At 33.2% G+C, this 19,298-nt stretch overlaps 1 protein-coding gene across 1 annotated transcript in view; it reads left to right on the forward strand.

Moving 5' to 3' along the window:
• SNX2 (sorting nexin 2) overlaps positions 1 to 12,931 on the forward strand; it is a gene marked incomplete at both ends in the record, with an annotated part of 51,413 nt that extends 38,482 nt beyond the window's left edge. Inside the window, 8 exons of the mRNA XM_084251656.1 lie at positions 743 to 818; positions 1,774 to 1,887; positions 2,143 to 2,236; positions 3,567 to 3,772; positions 9,490 to 9,633; positions 10,852 to 10,932; positions 11,036 to 11,107; positions 12,881 to 12,931. Of these exons, the coding sequence (XP_084107782.1) occupies positions 743 to 818; positions 1,774 to 1,887; positions 2,143 to 2,236; positions 3,567 to 3,772; positions 9,490 to 9,633; positions 10,852 to 10,932; positions 11,036 to 11,107; positions 12,881 to 12,931 (838 nt within the window). The remainder of the gene's footprint in view (positions 1 to 742; positions 819 to 1,773; positions 1,888 to 2,142; positions 2,237 to 3,566; positions 3,773 to 9,489; positions 9,634 to 10,851; positions 10,933 to 11,035; positions 11,108 to 12,880) is intronic.
• Positions 12,932 to 19,298: the final 6,367 nt, after the last annotated feature.

The raw sequence follows: 19,298 nt of genomic DNA on the forward strand, positions 1-19,298 counted from the left end.
AATGGGTATTAGATAAGTAATATAATCATCAAAATAGTGGACCTGTTTTCTTTTTATGAAGAAGTAATTGATAATTTGTTCTGGATAATAGGGAAATGATAGTTTTATAGTAAAGAGAAATGATTAAAAATGGGCTAAAAGTGATTTAATAATGGTGTTTCTGTTTTTTTGTTTTTATTTTATGTGCTGTCATATAAGGAAAATATTTATCAAAAATATCAACACCTTAACAGAAATATTTAAGAAAATTATCAAAAGAAAATGCTCATTTCATAGTTTAAATCTGCTAATAAAGAAATAAAATGCTAGGCCTTTCTTCATTTTGGAAATAGCAGCATTAAAAATAATAGTTGACTGCAACATATATCGTGATGTTTCTTAGGACTTAGAAGTAGTAAAAGGGAATGTATTGACTCCACCCAACAGTAAAACTGTCCGACTCATATACCCTTTCACAACTCTTAATGCTTGCAGTATGAAGTTGGCAGGTTGCTTAGCCCCTCCTCACTCTCCCAGTATGTTCCCTCATTTCTTTTTACCTAATTACGAATTTTAAAAAGATGAACAAGAAGATTTTTGATCATTAAATTGCTCTAAGATTCTAAATAGAGAGAAGGCAGACTGAGGACACCATGTTGATTTTTTACTGAGGATACCTTTTTATTATTATTCTTTTGTTAAAATAATATTTAAAGTAATATGCTACTGGTTAATAAAGGAGCAATTTTAATCTTAAATCTAGGTATCTTCAAAGAACAGTAAAGCATCCAACTTTGCTACAGGATCCTGATTTAAGGCAGTTCTTGGAAAGTTCAGAGGTATTATGTCTACTTTAAATTGTTGTATATAAATGTCCTCATTTATGTTTGTTAATAATTTGTATGTAATAGATGATCAGTAAATAACTGGATTAATAGATGGAATAAGCAGTGATTTCTTTTTTGCTCAGTGGTATAATTGACTTTAATTAGTTAACTAAATTACCAGCAAAATATCTTCTTTGCATTGATAATTATAGGATGTTTGCACTCTCTGTCTTAAAAGTTCAGAATCAGATTTTAAACTGTTTTAAAAAGAATGGTATGTAGTCTAATTCTGAAAGCTCTAAGTTGTTGCTTAGGCATGTTGAAATTTAAGTATATTTAGACCTCTTTTTAGAGATAGTTGAATGTTTGTATGTCTGCATTCAGACATTAAGGTTTTGAAATGCAAATTTGTGACTTTGAAAGAGCGTAAATTTTAACCATACTGCTTTTTATGTTTGATGTTTGGCATACTTTGGTTCTTAACAGTTTAGAATTCTGTTTGTTAGATTTTTAAAATTTACTTGACTTGTAGATTTTTTTTAAAAAATCTAAAATAACATATCTAAATGAGTCTGGGGAGATTTTTCTCAAGATTCTCTCTTTCCTTACAAACAGCTTATTTCTGCTGGCAAACAGGTGGCCAGTGTTTAGGTGCTTGGCAATTTCTTAATATATTTTGACAAAGAGTGTGTTGTTCCATCTAAATGTAAACATGCAGAAGAAAAGCAAATGGAAAGTCTATTTTTTAAGTTTTCCTTTGAGAATGTACAAGTAGTGTATTTGAGAAATTAGATTTCACTATTGAAATGTATGAGAGTGAAGAAAACACAACCTCCTTTTTTCCTTTCCTTTTCCTTTTCTTCTTCCTTTTTTTTTCCCTTGGTGGGGAGGGCAGACCCTTTTGTGCCCTGTTAAACCTCCAGGCTTTTAACCGGTTTGTTTGCCCTTATTTGTCATTCAATTCCAGCTGCCTAGAGCAGTTAATACACAGGCTCTGAGTGGAGCAGGAATATTGAGGATGGTGAACAAGGCTGCCGACGCTGTCAACAAAATGACAATCAAGATGAATGAATCGGATGCAGTAAGAGCTGATTTTTCGACTTGAATAATGAGATGAATTAATGAGCCCAACAATTGCATTTTAAAGCTGTGCAAGTAGAAAATAGGATATTAATTTGCTTATTGAGTTCAGTTCTCTGCCACATCAGTTGACCACCATGGTTATACGTGGTTAATTTGTTGCTTTAAAACAAGGAATGTAGCTTGCTATTGGTAACCTAATTTACAATGGTTTGTTCTGGCTAAATTAGCTCCATTTTTCATTTTTTTTTCTCAGTGGTTTGAAGAAAAGCAACAGCAATTTGAAAATCTGGATCAGCAACTTAGGAAACTTCATGCCAGTGTTGAAGCCTTGGTCTGTCATAGAAAAGGTTTGTTTACCTTGTTCTTTATGTTTTTGACATTGTAAGTTAATTAGAATATTTTGTTTACATTTTATTTGAAAGTAAATATTCTGAAGTTACTCTAAAAGACAGAAAACAATAGTTTGAGAGTATTTTCTTTTTAAACTTTGTTATTTTATTTTTATTTCATTAATCTGGGTTTGTAAGTAGAAAAATTTTAAGTCTGTAAAAGCATGTTATATTTTGGATCAAAACTGTTCTCTTGATTAACTCTTTATTAAACGTACATACAGTAGAATGAATGCAGATGTCTTACTAGTAACTGTTTAGAATAAAAAAAGGAGATTAAAAATTGATATTTGAAAATTTCCTTTAAAATACTTGTTTAAATATTTCCTAGAATATTCGGTTTATTTTTGAACCACGGTATTTAAAATCTAAAAAGTTTTTATTTTTTTTGTTAAAAATTCATAGAAAAATTAGAGTCATAATTTTTTAATTCCAGTGAGAGTTTTTGTGTTTTTTATTTTTAAAGAATTCAAGATGTTTCAGACTGGCTTTCTTAAAAACTTAATAAGTGATTTTGTATATGCCATTAACAGCAATACCTCTCATTAAAATAATTGTAGAAATTGAATATATTTATTATTAAAAGTATCCTTTGCGTTTGTCATTTGTATTATGTCTCTTAAGAAACAGCTTTAAGGCTCTTCTAGAGAACTTTTCGTAATGCAGAGCAATAGAGCAGTTTATAGGCAATGAAATCATTAGTCATTGACAGTATCCTGCCTAAAAACATGTTTTTCCTCATTTGAAGTATCAGAAATGATGGCATGCAAAAATACTTTTAAAAATTTTTAATATTTAGTAAACACTTGTTGGAAAATACAGGAAAAATAAGTTACATGAATTGTGTATACAGTTTCCCTTATTTTCCTCCTGTTAGTTGAAGTAGTATTCTCATAAAAATCAGACATTGTTTTCAATGGCAAATAAATATTTAGAAGTCAGAGAATGTAGTGTAAGTCAATTTCAGGAGTGGCATTAAAAAATATATTTTTAAGGGACAGAGAAAGAGTGAATACTTTACGGGAAGAGTGGAGGCACATAATTATTTTAAATATCTTTCATTCCTTGGGAATAGAGGCCCTGGTTCTTAATTTTCAGTAAAGCTCTGAGCAGTTGGCCTTTATGCCCAAGGCATTTTATTTTAATGACTGGTTGTTTTGTGTTAATTATTTTAAAATACTATTTAGCAATTTATGAACAGATAAAATTTAGAGAGAAGATAGAAAATCAATGCAGTATTTTAGAACTTTACTAGTGAACACTAAAAGTGAATGCTTTTTTATTTCAGAACTTTCAGCCAACACAGCTGCCTTTGCTAAAAGTGCTGCCATGTTAGGGAACTCAGAGGACCATACTGCTTTATCTAGAGCTTTGTCTCAGCTTGCAGAGGTTGAGGAGAAGATAGACCAGTTACATCAAGAACAAGCTTTTGCTGACTTTTATATGTTTTCAGAACTGCTTAGTGACTACATTCGTCTTATTGCTGCAGTGAAAGTAAGCCTTATTTTGCAATCTTCCTTAAATTCTTCTTCAGTGGTTTGCTTGAAAGAAGAATTTGGTTTCCTATTAGACATGTGTTTAACTGTAAATTCCATACTATTCTAGCACATATATAAAATGTCTTCAAGATGATTATTCATAACTTACTATTCTCTTCCCCTATGATATGGACAGTACAATAGACACTAATTGATGCTTTTAAGAGTTTCAAGGAATGCCAAATAAGATAATACCAAAATATATTTATATATACAAGTTTGCAACTAACTGATAGCATTTATTTGCTCATTCTCGCGCAAACTGAAACTACCCCCTGGACTGTTACTATTAGTAAAGCTGTAACAAGAAGCAGGACAAAAATCAGAACTGACTGTTGCATGAATATATTTAATGGTGATTTTAGCATGAATTTGGACTTTAAGCAAACATTCTGTGAATATACTGAAATGTATAGTCACCATGTGTTTATAGATGAGATGGGACAAGGTTAAATAATAAATTGTGTTACATGGTGGTGATGTTTAAGGATGAAATTGTCTTTGGTTGGGAATATAATCCAGTTAACTAATGAAAATTAGTATTGTGTAGCTATGTCCAATATTCAGTTAATGTGAACTGAGTGTTAGTTTATCACACATTTCAGAAGCTACTTTAAGATCATATGATGTCTGAATTATTATTGTGGACATTAATTATCATGGATGGAGAGAACTGGGAATATGTCTTTTACTTTGAATTCAAATACCTACAAAGTTAATGAGATCTTGTTCCTTGTTTTCTTTTGCAAAGATTTTACAGCTGAAGTCAGTGATCCAATTAGTATTCACCTTCAGTCAGAACAAATACAGTGCATATTTATTGATATTCTCAAGCTAATAGTAACAATTAAGACAAGAGGATTTTTAGCACTTAAGAATGGCACTTTCCTATGTTTTATAAAATGGCCAGTTTTATTTGTATTACTTTCAGATGTTACTCTTTATATCCCTGGTGATTAATATTTCTTTTAAGTTATTTAAAGATGTTAATATAGGTGGCCGTTGTCAGAATATTCTTTTTTTTTTTTAAGATTTATTTATTTATACAAGAACTGGGGTACAGGCCAGAGACACAGGAGGGTGAGAGAATTCACCAGAGACAGAGCAAGTTGCAGAACAGGCAGTTGGACCGAAAGCACTGCTGAGGGGAGCAGCGGGCGAGACCTGAGAGGGCTGCCACACCATGTGGGTATCTCCCTGGCTGGCCGGGAATTGAACCCCGCACTGCAGAGGCTGCGGACAGCTTCATAGAGCTGCGCTCAACCTGCTGCACCACCGGGGAGGCCCGTCAGAATATTCTTAATTACATATAAGCAACTTACGATCTTTAGAAATCCAGTTTACACATGATGGTTCCTATATCTCTTCTCCTTATTTTCACCCCACTCCAGTGCTCCCACTAGCATAAGGACTGTTGTATAAAACATATGAACACCTCCAAAATAGCTGTGAGTTCAGAAAGCAGAGATGGGCAGTGCCTATGAAAAAGGGGCCATTCTGAGAAGAACTAACCTAGGAGAAGACTCTCTGGCACGGATTGCCTGACTGTGTAACGTATGCCAGTCCCTCAAAAACAGTTTTCCTTAGATGGCTAAATCTTTTTGCTGTGGTTTTACATTCTGTGATTCACAGTTATATCTCTGTTTCCCAGAATATTTTCTATAGAACATTGGCACCAAAGGATATATTACAGCACAGTCAACTGAGCTTGGGAGAGAATGTATACAGTATCCCTGCCTTATGGGCACAGACAGCATGTAAAAAGCTCAGAATCATCTAGGAGTAAAAAATAAAATGAGGCATTTAACTGTTTTTAATCAGAGGCTTCTAAATTGAACAGGAGGCTTCCATATGAACAGGAATCCCTTTTCACTTAACATCTTCTTACATGTATGGAACACTTATTGGGAAATACTGAGTTAGTGATTTAGTAGAAGAGAGTTACAGAGAAATGGTCAGGTTATACCTTGAATTAAATTAAGCTCTTTCAGATTGGTTTTCTATCAAGCCCAAGTAAGCTGCACTAAAGAACTAAGGAATTATGAGCAGTGTAACAGATAATTTTTTTGGTCTTTATTTTTTTGTTTGTTTATATTAACCCAATTTCTTTATAGTTGAAAAAAATAATAATTCTAATAGCCCCCCAAAATTGCATGTCTTTTCAACCTAAGACTTCTAGTCTGTCTTCCCTCAGTCAAATGCATTTGTTACACATGTATATGCAGTTGACTTTATTCTGGCACAGTCTGTCTTCCTTGATCTTTTCCTCCCTTCATAAATGAGCACACTACATGCACCATTCTTTGCCTACTCTTTTTCACCCACTCCATTTTAAAGCTGTCTCCATATCTGCACATGTAGATATGTTACATTCTTTTGAATAGTTGTATTCTACCACGTAGCCTTTTGGTGTATTATGCATTGAATTATTTCATTGCTCCAAATCTTAAATATAAGATATTTTGATAATAACTCTTTGGACATAAATTAGAAGTAGAGTTGTTTTCCCAAAGGATATGTGAGTTTTAAATTTCAATAAATATTAACCATATTACTGTTCAAAAAGATTATCCTCCTTTATGCTACCATGGACATGTATGTTCCGTCTCCCACCCAATGATGAAGGCATTTTTTTTGTATAAGTCTTAATTTCTTTAGTTAGTGTAAATTTTAAGTATCTTCACAAATAAGTTGTTTCCATTATTTTCTTTTGTGAACTGTTGAAGACCTTTGCCCAGTTTTTTAACTCATTTGTTTCTAATTGCTGTTTAACAGTACTTTGTATTATACTAATTGAGAGTACTTTCCTGTTGATAATCTTGAAACTAGGAATACTTTGAGAATTAGAGTATGGTGCCAATGGAGAATTATGAACATCAGAAATAGGGGACCTGAAGAAAGAGATAAATTGGGGGGCTCCCCAGTGATGCAGGGGTTAAGTCTCGGTGCTATCAAGCTGTCACCATCCACTGTGGCCTGAGTTCCATTCCCTGCCAGGGAGCTGACCCACATGGCACAGCAGACGTCTCTTGTCTTGCCCGCTGCTTCCCTCAGCAGTGTATTTCAGTAGATCCACCTGTTCTGCTCCCCACTCTGTCTCTGGTGAATCCTCTCACCCTCCATACCGCTGGCCTGCACCCCTGTTCTTATATGCATAAATAAATAAAATCTTCAAAAGAAAGAAAGAAAGAAAGAAATTCGCTCATTCAAAATATAGCCTTATGTCCAGAAGAGGCTGGTACTACTGTAGTGGATTAGATCTTCACATGGAAAGACAACAAGTTGTAGAAAGCAATATTGTTTTGATCTTTGCTTCTTTTTTTTCCTATTCTTGTGGAATTGAAAAAAATGTTAATTCCTATAATAGAATTAAAACTATTTTTTTTACTGAAAGGACCTGGTTTTAGTACTCTTTATCATTTTTTTCATATCAGTACCAAATAAACCCATGATGGTTTTGGAATATAAGGAGATGATAGTAAATTGGCAGGAATGAAATTAGTTTAGATTTAGTTTATCATTGAAAAAGCCAGCTAATACATATTATATATTAATGTATTAAGATATACATTTTAAATAATCTATTTGTTATTGACAGAGAAACTTGTAGATGAAGGATTGAGATGACCCTGTGCCCCTAAAGAAAGATGAGGCCTAACATTTTAGATTACTTTTGGTTTTGTACATATATATGTGTTGGGGGTGAGTTACAAGAATTGTTTGTCTGCTTTATATAATAGTGACTTTTCTCTACTTGTGTTAGATGTGATTTTAGCCAAAATTATTTTGAAGCAAAAGTAATTCATAATGAGGAATGTTTTAAAGAAAATGTGCTCTTTTATAAATCGGGAAAGGAGATAAAGGGAATAGTAAGATATACTTCTAATATAAGAAGAGAGATTATAGGGCCCGGCTGCTCCCCCGCCACTGGAGGAGGGTCCCACATGGCGCGCAGACCTCTCCTGCCGCCCGCTGCTCCCCTCAGCAGTGTGCTTCGGTCCTTCTGCCTGCTCTGCTCCCCGCTCTGGCTCTGGTGAATTCTCTCACCCTCCCGCGCGTCTGACTGTACCCAGTGCTTGTATAAATAAATAAATAAACAAATCTTAAAAAAAAAAAGAAGAGAGATTATATGAGATGAAAAATTAAATCTAGCGAAATAGACTTAAGTACTCATAGATAGGATGCCTTGATTTACCAAGGATGTCTGTTTTCCTGGTTAATTTAAAATGTGTACAGGCTTTAAGGTCTCTTTGGATAAAAAATACTTTGGTTTTAGGTTGATGGGAATTTTTAATGCTATTGCTCACATATTTGATATAAGCTAAATGGATAAATATAGTCCGATTATGATTAACTTTTTATATTAATGTTATTAGTACTTTAATAGAATTCTAGAGTTAATATTTGTGTATATTATTTAGAAATCATAAGAATACCTATCTATTAATCATCCACTATGTTAAGCCACTGTGCTACATGCTTTTCATGTTATTTCCAATTCACAATGTAGATCTCATTTCCCCCTTTTATATATAGGAAAGCTGTGGCTTTTACTAGTTAAATTTATCTAAGATCATACGTGACAAAGCAAATATTAGAACCAAAATTTGATTTGTTCCAAAACATACTTTTAAAAAAATAAACTATTAGTGGGTCTCCATAAAAACATGTATTGATTTACTGCTTTTTGATCCAGAAAGTTCTGTATTTGGAAGAAATTAAAATAACTCTGATGCAGTATTTTGTGGTTGTCCCAACTTATTAATGATAGCTCCATTTGTTCAATCAGTAAATATGAAAATATGACTGAATCCCCAATATCAAGTTATAAAAGGGATTATTATTGAATTCTATCATCCTATGCATAAGTTGTTGTTTTTTTTTTTTAAATGAGAGTTGTAATTACTGTCCGTCACCATATTTCATTTCTTTCTTACAGTCATTTGTTCTCTCTCTGTCAGAACCCTTGAATAAAGTAGTGGACTTCTTCAGTTATGGTCTTTTTATCTGTTCCTTCACTAAGTTCTGTATACTATATACATACATGCATGTGAGTGTGTTTATGTAGTTCTGCATACTGTGTACATACATTTATGTGTATATATGTTTCCTTTAACAGGACAGACTCTCCTTTTTACAATTTTATTACACTTTAGTTCTTTAATTGCTTTACCTTTCTTTTATTTCTGTTACTGATCTCTTTAACCACATTTTTACTAACTTTACTTCCTGTTTACTTCTTAGGGATTTTTCCCATTTTCATTTTTCAATTTCTGGCATATTTCCTAAACTTACATTTTTGATATTATTTAGTAGAAGACATCAAATACAGATTTGACACCAGTGCTTTCCTATTAAATATTTTTAAATGTTTAAAACTGTTAGAAATCTTATTGTAAGCCACATTTAAAACCCTATGAAATGGATATTGTATATAGTTTTTTCTTGATTTTGAGCTCTTATGTTTTATCTAGTCACAGAGGTTTGTTTTTTTTCTTTTAAGAAATAAATGCAGAAATTTAGTTTTTTATATCAGGCATGTTAATGTTCATTATATTAAATAACATTTGAGTACTTGGTTTTATTGCTTTCAGTATTACAGCACTTCTGGTGTTAGGGTAGTATTTCACAGTGTTAACTCTGATTTAATAGCATTATATCATTCACTTATAGGGTGTGTTTGACCATCGAATGAAGTGCTGGCAGAAATGGGAAGATGCTCAAATTACTTTGCTCAAAAAACGTGAAACTGAGGCAAAAATGATGGTTGCTAACAAACCAGATAAATTACAGCAAGCTAAAAATGAAATAAGAGAGGTGATTAATACAGAATGCTTTATCTCTTTATTCAGATTTTGCATGAGTCATTCATATATGCATAATTTTTCATAAATTTTTTTCTGAATCATTCAATACTTAGCTATTTTTCCATAATTTTATGAACTGTTTAGAATTAACATTTTGGTCATCATTAAAATCTCCAGTACCCTTTCTTCTATATGATTATAGAATGGATCAAGAAGCTTATAAGGAAAAGATTTTTTTAGTTGACCTTTAATAATTACACATTTATTTTGATATGGTTAATTTGATTTCACATTACTTATTTTGTGTCTAAAAATAGTTTTAGAGGTAGACTTGCCCCACATTTAGCTGTCCAGGCAACATAATCCCCCATATATACATAATATATATGGTATTTTAGTAAATTTGTATAAGTTTATTATAATTTATACACTTCTTTTGCCATGCTTCAATAAGGAAATTGAAGAGGTAGGACAACCTTTATATTACTAACAGTAAATGCACCTGCTCTCTGAAGAGTATGTACCAGTGTTTTGGTTACATAGTGGGAAAATACCATTTCATTGCGTAGGTCTTTATTTTATTTTGGCTATTCCATTGGTCACTAATCATACTGTTGTGTTGTTTCTATATTGAATTTTTTTATTGATAGGTCTTCAGCACACCATAATCCCACATCTTTTTTTTTTTTTTTTAAAATCTGGACACTTTACCATTACAAAAAATGTTTTTTAAATGTTCGTTTTATAATTTTCCTACTTTAAGTATTTTCATGGGCATACAAACTGTGATGTACACATATTCTTGAAATTAGCTGAATATTTCTTACCTGAATATCTTTGATAGATTTTGAAATGATTAATGATCTAAAAAAGGAAATGAGAAGATTATAGTCTTACCATTGCTAAATTATTTGCTGGGTAATTTGGTACTCAAAGTATTGTCCTCTGTTGCATTTAATTAAGTTATAAAGATGGTAACACATTAAATAACAGAATATTATAATTTTGAGTGTATCTGACAAAGAAGTATGAATGAAAATTAAGCTAATAGGTATATGTACAACTAGAAAGTTAGAAGTTTGAATGATGCCAAGTTGGACTTTGCCCAATATTGAGCTTTTATAGGGTTTTTATGCATGTTAAATTAAATGAGTTTTCATGATAGCTAGTACTATAATGTGTTGCAAATAAAAATAAAATCTTTTGCATTTTTGTTTGATTTTATTAGTGGGAGGCAAAAGTACAACAAGGAGAAAGAGATTTTGAACAGATCTCTAAAACAATTAGGAAAGAAGTGGGAAGATTTGAGGTAAGTATAGTAATTTTACACTTTCCTTAACTAACGTCGTCATAATTTGTTATGACTTTGTGGTAAACTCAAATTTGGTTTTGTGTTTATTTTTCTTTAACAGAAAGAACGAGTGAAAGATTTTAAAACTGTTATTATCAAGTACTTAGAATCATTAGTACAAACACAACAACAGGTAAGATGATTTTTTATAATTTACAGGCTTCTTCTAAAATCATTTTTGTTAGCTTTTTTGCTTTAAAGATAATTGATGAAATTAGTTTTTTTTTAAAAAGATTTTGTTTGTTTATTTATTTATTTATACAAGCACTGGGTACAGTGAGAAGCACGGGAGGGTAGGAGAATTCACCAGAGCCACAGTGGGGAACAGAACAGGCAGACCAACGAAGTACATTGCTGAGGGGAGCAGCGGGCACAGCAGGAGAGTTCTGTGTGCCGCGCCCTGGGACCCTCGCCAGTGGCCGGGATCGAACCATCGCTGCAGAGGTTGGGGGCAGCTTCTCAGCCCAGTGCTCAACCGCTGTGCCAATGGGGAGGCCCGAAATTAGTTTTTTTTGAACTTAATGAAGAATAAGAAATGGAACACAGGGGACTCCCTGGTGGCACAAGTGATTAAGACGCAGCCTATGAAGCAATCCCTAGCCACTGCAGCTTGAGTTCAATCCCAGGCCAGGGAGCTGCCCACATGGCACAGCAGACCTCTCCTGACTTGCCTGCTGCTTCCCTCAGCAGTGTATTTCAGTCGATCTGCCTGTTCTGTTCCCCACTCTGTCTCTGGTGAAGCCTCTCACCCCCTACACCTCTGACCTGTACCCCAGTTCTTGTATGCATAACTAAATAAATCTTAAAAAAAAGAAAAAAGAAATGGAACAGAAAAAATCCAGTGACAGCAAAGGAAAAATATTGTTGAGTAATTAGAAATACTCCTTCTAAACACCAGACATTTTCCCAGCTTTAGGCTTTGAGAAACATCTTGGTCAGTATTTTCCTTTTGCTATCTTCTTAGTTTTGTTTCTCTATTGATCAGACCTGTATGAGTTCCTAATAGCTAGAACTTAAAAAAACTTAAAACCTTTTTTTAAAGGTATTTTTGTAGTGTTTGATTTTTGTTTTATTTTGTGTGGAGTTGGTGGTGATTCTTTGTCACAGGTGGCATTTGTTTCCTTAACTGGAGAAGACCATAGGTTTTAATGTTACATGAAACAAAAATCTCTAAGAAGATGAGAACAGAGTTATTTCCTGTATATTTAAATATAAATTTGAGTCTTGAACAAAATTTATTCTTCTAGCTCTGAACAACTGATTATATTTTGATTTACATTTAGCTTTTATTTTAAATGCTTCATAAAGTCAAATTTTTTAATGTAAAAATTAATAGTTTATATCAACTTGCTTTTAAATAAGTTGTTTTGAATGTAACTGCTATAGACTTCAAAACTGTTCTTTGCACTCCCTAGGAGAGACTGGCAGCTCATTCTTACCCATCTGTTTACCTTGTCCAATATTTTCTTTTTTTTTCCCCTTAATCATTCTTTTTGACTAGTAGTAAGTAAAATGTGAATATCCTTTGAGTTAGGAGATTTGATTACTTTATTATAGAAAAATTCATTGTAGTTTATTTTGAGGTAATCTAATACTTGGTTCATACTAACAGTCTGTTTCTAGATGCAATTTTGCTTAAAATATCTGTTTTAAGGTGATTTTCAAGTTATGATTTACATCAAAAACAAATTAAATTATTTTTAGGAGTAATTTAGGAGTAATTATTTTTAATAATTTATACATTTAAATATATTAACAAATTTCAGTTAAGAGTGATTTCTAGACTTTAGTAAATATTAACTAGTATTAGCTGTTCGCATAGATTTTGTTATGCTGTACAGGATACATGCATATGAAAATGACAGGAAGGTAGTTAAGAATTATCTTTTATTTTTATTTTCCACAGCTGATAAAATACTGGGAGGCATTTTTACCTGAAGCCAAAGCCATTGCTTAGCAAGAAGATTATTTGTATTAAGAAGACCTTGGAAGTTTGTTCCAGTTATGCTGAACTCCACAGTGAAATCATTTAAAACCATCTAAATAAACCACTATATATTTTATGAATTACATGTGGTTTTATATATATATAGATATCTATATATCTAGATACCTATATATATATATATGCTCTGACATTTTATTACAAGCTGCATGTCCTGACCCTCTTTGAATTAAGTGGACTGTGGCATGACATTCTGCAATACTTTGCTGAATTGAACACTATTGTGTCTTAAATACTTGCACTAAAAAGTGCACTGCAAGGCCAGAAAATTTTACAATATTTTTTTCTTTACAATATGTTCTGTAGTGTGTTCACCCTCTTTATGAAGTGAATTATCAATGCATTGATTAATGTTCACTTATACATTCCTGTACAGAAATTATGATTTTGTGATTACAGTAATAAAATGATATTCCTTGTGAAGTTATTAGTTACAAATTTTTTGGGTATGTAAACATGAGGAATCTTTTGAAAGCATTTTTAATAAGAAGAAACCTTTTCTTCTAGATGTATTTAGATGATGTTATGAGCTATTAATATTTTTTAATTGACAGAAAAAGCCTAACTCTATGATGATTAAATGACTAAATGAAACTTGTTTTTTTAATGAACTCATCATAAACCAAAGAACATTTATCTCTTGATTCAACTCTGGGTGCTGTCTTGGGTAAAGAAAAGAATAATTGTCTTTGCTTATTTTAATCTATCTCTATTATTAGTCCCCAATTTTAAGATTTAGGAAAAGATGTTTTATATGCTTCTGTTACAAGTCCCATGGATTTTACTCTTCAGCTGTTACCTTCAAATTTATTCCCTTTATCTTTTTCATATTCAGCTAGAAGTGGGTCATATAGTCATAGATGGTAAAGAATGGTACCCTGCCAGAATACTCCATGATTGGCTGAATAAACAAGAATAGATAGCACAAAGAAAATTTAAAGTAAAATGAAATGTATCTTTTGGCAACTTTCTCACCATTTCTGTATCTTCTCTAGGTGACTTTTATTCTAGATGAAAGTTTAAATTGTGATTGTCATCAGAGTTATTTTCATTTTTTAAAAAGTGTTCTTAAAGACATCCCTCTTCCAAGGTTTAACACGTACATCTCCCTGGCAGAGAAGAAAGTTATGGTATGTATAACTGAGTGCTCTCTACCACTTACTGGAGCAATTAATATATTAGCGTATCCTCTAGAGTATGTTTGCTTCTATGTATTTTAATTTCAGACCTGCCATAGGTATTCATATTTATTCTCTGAGAACCTAGAGAAGTAACTGACACATAAATGGTTAATAATAATAACCTGCTGACTTGAATATGCAAAATAATGTTTGCTCTCTTAAGAAGGAACTGAAACAGAAGTGGTATAGTCTGTCATAGTTTCTTCTATTGAAGATAACTTATATACTTATGAGAAATAAGTAATGTATAATAATAGATATCATATCTAGTTGTCCAGATAATATTGACAAAATATAGGCGTACCAGGAATAGTTTCACTATAACAACATTTGAGAACTATATTCTTTGTTATATTACTTCCAGTGGTATCACTTATACATAGGATAATAACTTAGTTATCCAAACCAAAATCCTCCATTCTGCCCTGGTACATTCACTAGAACACTTAGTACTTCCAAATAAAATTATTATTTTCAGTCTTGATCAAGCTGAAAAAGGCTGTAGAGCCAAAATTCATTCCAGAGTTCATTTAGAAACCCTTAGAAACCTTAGAAGTCCTTTTTAGAAGGTTTCACATCTATTAATCATGTGAAGTTCTAGTAGCTCATATTTTAATGGAATTTAAACATTCCAATAATCTACCCTCCACCCCTCTATCTTTATGTCTTCTGTTTACATGATCACAGTGTGTTCCTTATAAATAAGTAGAACCGAGAATATTAATAGTGCTGATGACAACTTTAATTGTGCAGGTCTGAATTTAAACATTTCTGTTTTCTCTTTCACCAGAAAAAAAGTTAAAGAAGTACTAAGGCAGCATAAGACAGTGGAGCAGGCTGAACTTGGGATCAACATACATCTGTTCAGTTTTGGCTTCTCTCTCTGAGTAGCTGTATGTCTTTGGGTATATCACTAAAATCACAGGGACATAAAACTCACTCCTGAAGTGCCTTTCTGCTTTAAAATATTTGGTTTCAGATTTCAAAATAAGTATTCTACTAGGAAACCAAATTCTACTCAAAACCACCTTCTATTGATAAAGTAAAACAATATTAGAGCAAATGAATGTATGTAAAAATACGATTTTTAACTCATAAAAGATTGGATTTTCTTGATTGTATTTTATGCTCAGCTATTTTAAACAGTTCATACGTATTCATATATATGAATTAATATGTTATATATACTAGTCTCAAATTCATACATAGATATATACACACTAGTCTCAATTCATGTGTGTGTGTGTGTGTGTGTGTATATATGAATGAATACGTAATATATACCAGTCTCAAAATACACTTGTTTGATTGTTGGTATTCTTCAAAGTTTATTTCTGCTAAAGTTTTACAGATTTTTCCTATTTCATGAATGGTTTTAAAATATAAATTTCTTAACAAAATTGAATTTCTTTAAAGGAAGGAAGTCAGATGAATAGAGAAAAGAGATTATATTTCTTAAAAAATGCTTCCTAATCTTGATGTCTGTCTTAAAACATGTGACTCATTGTAAAGCCCTTGATGTACTTCACTTTTCTTGTGTCTCCCTGCCGGAGCAGTCAAATGATTATCAAGAACTAGGGAGGTAGTAGAAGTTCAAAAGTAGTAGCTATAGAGAGGCTGAGCAAAAGTCATTCTGTCTTAAAGGAATGGAGGTCCCTGGTCATGAGGCTGGAAGATAACGCTTGTGAAAAGAAAGTGCTGTCATTGACTTGGGAGCTTTGGAGGCGCTCCCTATCGAGTCTCATTCCTGTGGTTTCAGGTAATAATGGCAGTGGATAATTGGCCAGACAGAAACAGCAAGAAGAGAATTACATACTAATGAATTATTGCTGATTATCAGAGAGGTCATGGTGACCTTGAATGTGGTGTTTATTAGCATTTGGACCAGCAGAAACATAACATTGAGTCATGTATATAATTTCTAATTTTCTGTAGTCAAATTTTAAAAAGCAGAAACCGTAAAACTGATTTTAATATAAACTCAGTAGTTCCAAAATATTTTAATTTGTAATCCAGTATATTAAAAATTATCAAGATTTTTTCATTCTGTTTTTCTTAAGGTGTTGAAATTCAGTATATATTTTATACTTACATTACATCTCCGTTCATACACACCACACTTTAAGTGACCAATTGTCTGTTAACACATGGCTGGTGGCTCTTTTGGATGTGTAGGTATAAAACAGTGCCTGTGGAAATGGAAATTAGAGTAAGTCCAACAGTTGGTTTGTTATTTATCTCAAATCAAGTGAAGGATTTGAAGCTAGATAAATGAGACTAGCAGGTGTTGCTGTCAAGGGCAGGTACAACTTGGCTGCCAATCTTTGTGGCACAGAGCTTTGCCAATAGTAGATTCATTATCTACTATGAATGCATTGTAGCGCTATATTACCAATGTAGTACAGCTTACTCATTTTTCAGAGGAGCAGATCCAAAGCTTAAATCTGATTGAACTGATTTTTTCCTCTTAGATCTGTGTTAACTGGCTGTGAAAATTCTTGCATGAAGATATATGATGAACTTTTCAAAATTCTTCTCTAATTGTAAACATAGAATCCTAGGAAGTCCTTTGGGATACAGAGAATTTATTTCTTCAAACTGAATTCAGAAGTGGATAGAAAATTTTAGCAAATAGGAAAGTTATAACTGGCTGTCAAATTTTTTAATGCACATTTAAGAGATTTTAAATGCTCCATCTCTTGTCATACTATTTATCACTTAATTCTCTGAAGATTAAATAAGTTCAACTATTTTTCTTAACTGGGTCAAATGGGAACTTTGTATTTAAAGCCAATCAAGGTGAAGCTGCTCACTTGTTATTACACAGAAAAGTATATTTTTAAATTAAGGTCAGTTAATGGGATAAAACCCTTTAAGAGGGAGTATTTTAGGGGGAAATGTGTCTTTTTTATCTGTAACTGTATAATAAAAAAAATCAGACAAAATTTAACAAAACTATTTAAACAATAAATTGCTTTCTTACTGCTTCCATTATTAAGTCTTGAGTTATCTTGATTTCAGCCTATATTTTCTGGGTCTTTATTTCAAGTGTTCTCATTATATATGTGCATACAATATGTGTGGATTTTTGTGTGCATGCATGCCTGTTAGCTTTTAAGCCTAACTTAAGTTTTTAAGCTTCTACTTAAAATATTTCTCAGTCTCTTCTGAGACTGAGCAAAATGATTGTTTTCTGAGTTACATTATTTAGGTATTACTTTGCTATGACCAGCTGGAGTTGATTCTACTTATGAAATCTATTCCCGCCTCGTTTTCACTGTTTCTCCCCCAGGCTGAAGAACTTGTGACCATTTACTGGAACTATCTAAAGTCTCATATGAAATACACATTCTGTCAGTCCCCTACCTGTTAGCGCTACAACCTGCTGCTAAATTGATCTAACTATGGAACTCCTCACAGTACTACTATCCACAGAAAATAGACTCCCCGCAGACTACAGATGAAGTCAAAATTTCCAGGATCTGGTCTCAAGCTATTTTTTCTGCCCTTACTGCCACCCACCTTTTGCTTTAGTTAAATGATGTCTGTCTTGTGAGCATGCTCTGTCCCTTGGCTAAATGCTATTGCTGATACTACCTTGTCTGAGTTACCTTTGCCCTTTAACAGCAGATTACATCCTATCCATCCTTTAAACTTTAAAGTCAAATTCAAAATCCACATCTTCCATATATCCTTTTTAATCTTCGAACTGGAACAAAGCAAAGAAACTTTCTGGTCTCTCAGTAGGATTCTAGTAACAGCAAGTTTCAGATTGTACTTGCTGATACCTGTCTTGCATTGTCTGGTCTTACTGCCTTGACTATATTGTACTTCTTAAATGACTGTGCCCTTATTATTTCTTGTAGAACCTAGTATATGTTATAGCCAAGAGAGTGTAACAGATTGTTGGAAAACACAGTTATCCAGCTAGCCTACCAATTTGAGCTGTGGCTCGAGAATCTACATCAGTGACTGAACAAGTTATATTTTTTAAAACTTCAGTTTCCTTATCTGTAAAATGGAATGGGATTGTACCTGTCCAGATGCTCCTAAAGGGGGATTTGCCCTTGGATCCCTGGAATTGAGGCTTAGATGTGGAGGGGAAGAACACGGACAAATCTGTAATCTGCCAAGGAAAGTTTAGAATTACATCACACACTGCAAAGATACTCCATTGTGGTTAAATGAGTGTTGTCAGGAAATGAGTTAGAGGCTTTTAAAGAAGCTGGGAGACTGAAGGAAGGAAAGAAGAATGAGATACAAATGTGATTGCTTAGGATGAGACATGTTTATTTCCACACAAACAGGATAGTCTTTGTGCCATGCATTGAAGCCATGGATGGGTATCATGGAAGGAGAAGAAAATTGGCTGCAGTGATGCCCAGGATTCTGGCTTTGATGACTAAGGATATTGCTGCTATGATTAACTGAGTTACTATAGGAGGTACAGTTTCCTTTTATTAGCAGATACTAACTGTTCAATTTCATATATGTATTTGCCATATACTTTGATTAATATTCTGAAGAAAAGATACTTAGCTGGCCTATCACAGACTGTAGAGTCAGATTAAAAGGTGTAGGAACAATATAAAATATTTGCGACATTCTCTTTTGGTGCTAAGATTTTCTGCCCTTTATGGTTAGAAGAATCGTAGAGAACTTGGTTAGAAACTCAGCACTTCTAATTATTAGCCAATAATTTCATCGTTACTTTTCCTCTTTGAGCCTCAACTCCGCCATCTGAAATAACTTCAATGATAACAATACCATTTAGGGCTGGGCTGACAGTCCCTCAAGAACACACCCATGTATTGATAGCTTGTATATATTTTCAGCAAGACAAATTAACCACAACTACTAGTGGAGTACAGCGGATTTGTTTCACTTGGACTATGGTTAAATCTTCAAGGACTCATTCATTTCTGCCTGTAAACTCCAGTGCGAAAATAGGTGAGCCTGGGCCAGCCAGGCTGCTGTGGGAAAGTGGTATGGACAGCCTAGTAAAAGACTGAACAGGGCCTCCCCGGTGGCGCAGCGGGTTGTGCGCTGCACTGCGAAGCTGTCCACAGCCTCTGCAGCACAGGTTCGATTCTCGGCCAGCCAGAGAGAAACCCTGCCAGCTGCTCCCCTCGGCAGTG

The sequence above is a fragment of the Talpa europaea genome, assembly GCF_964194135.1.
Source record: "Talpa europaea genome assembly, chromosome: 13".
NCBI lineage: Eukaryota > Metazoa > Chordata > Mammalia > Eulipotyphla > Talpidae > Talpa > Talpa europaea.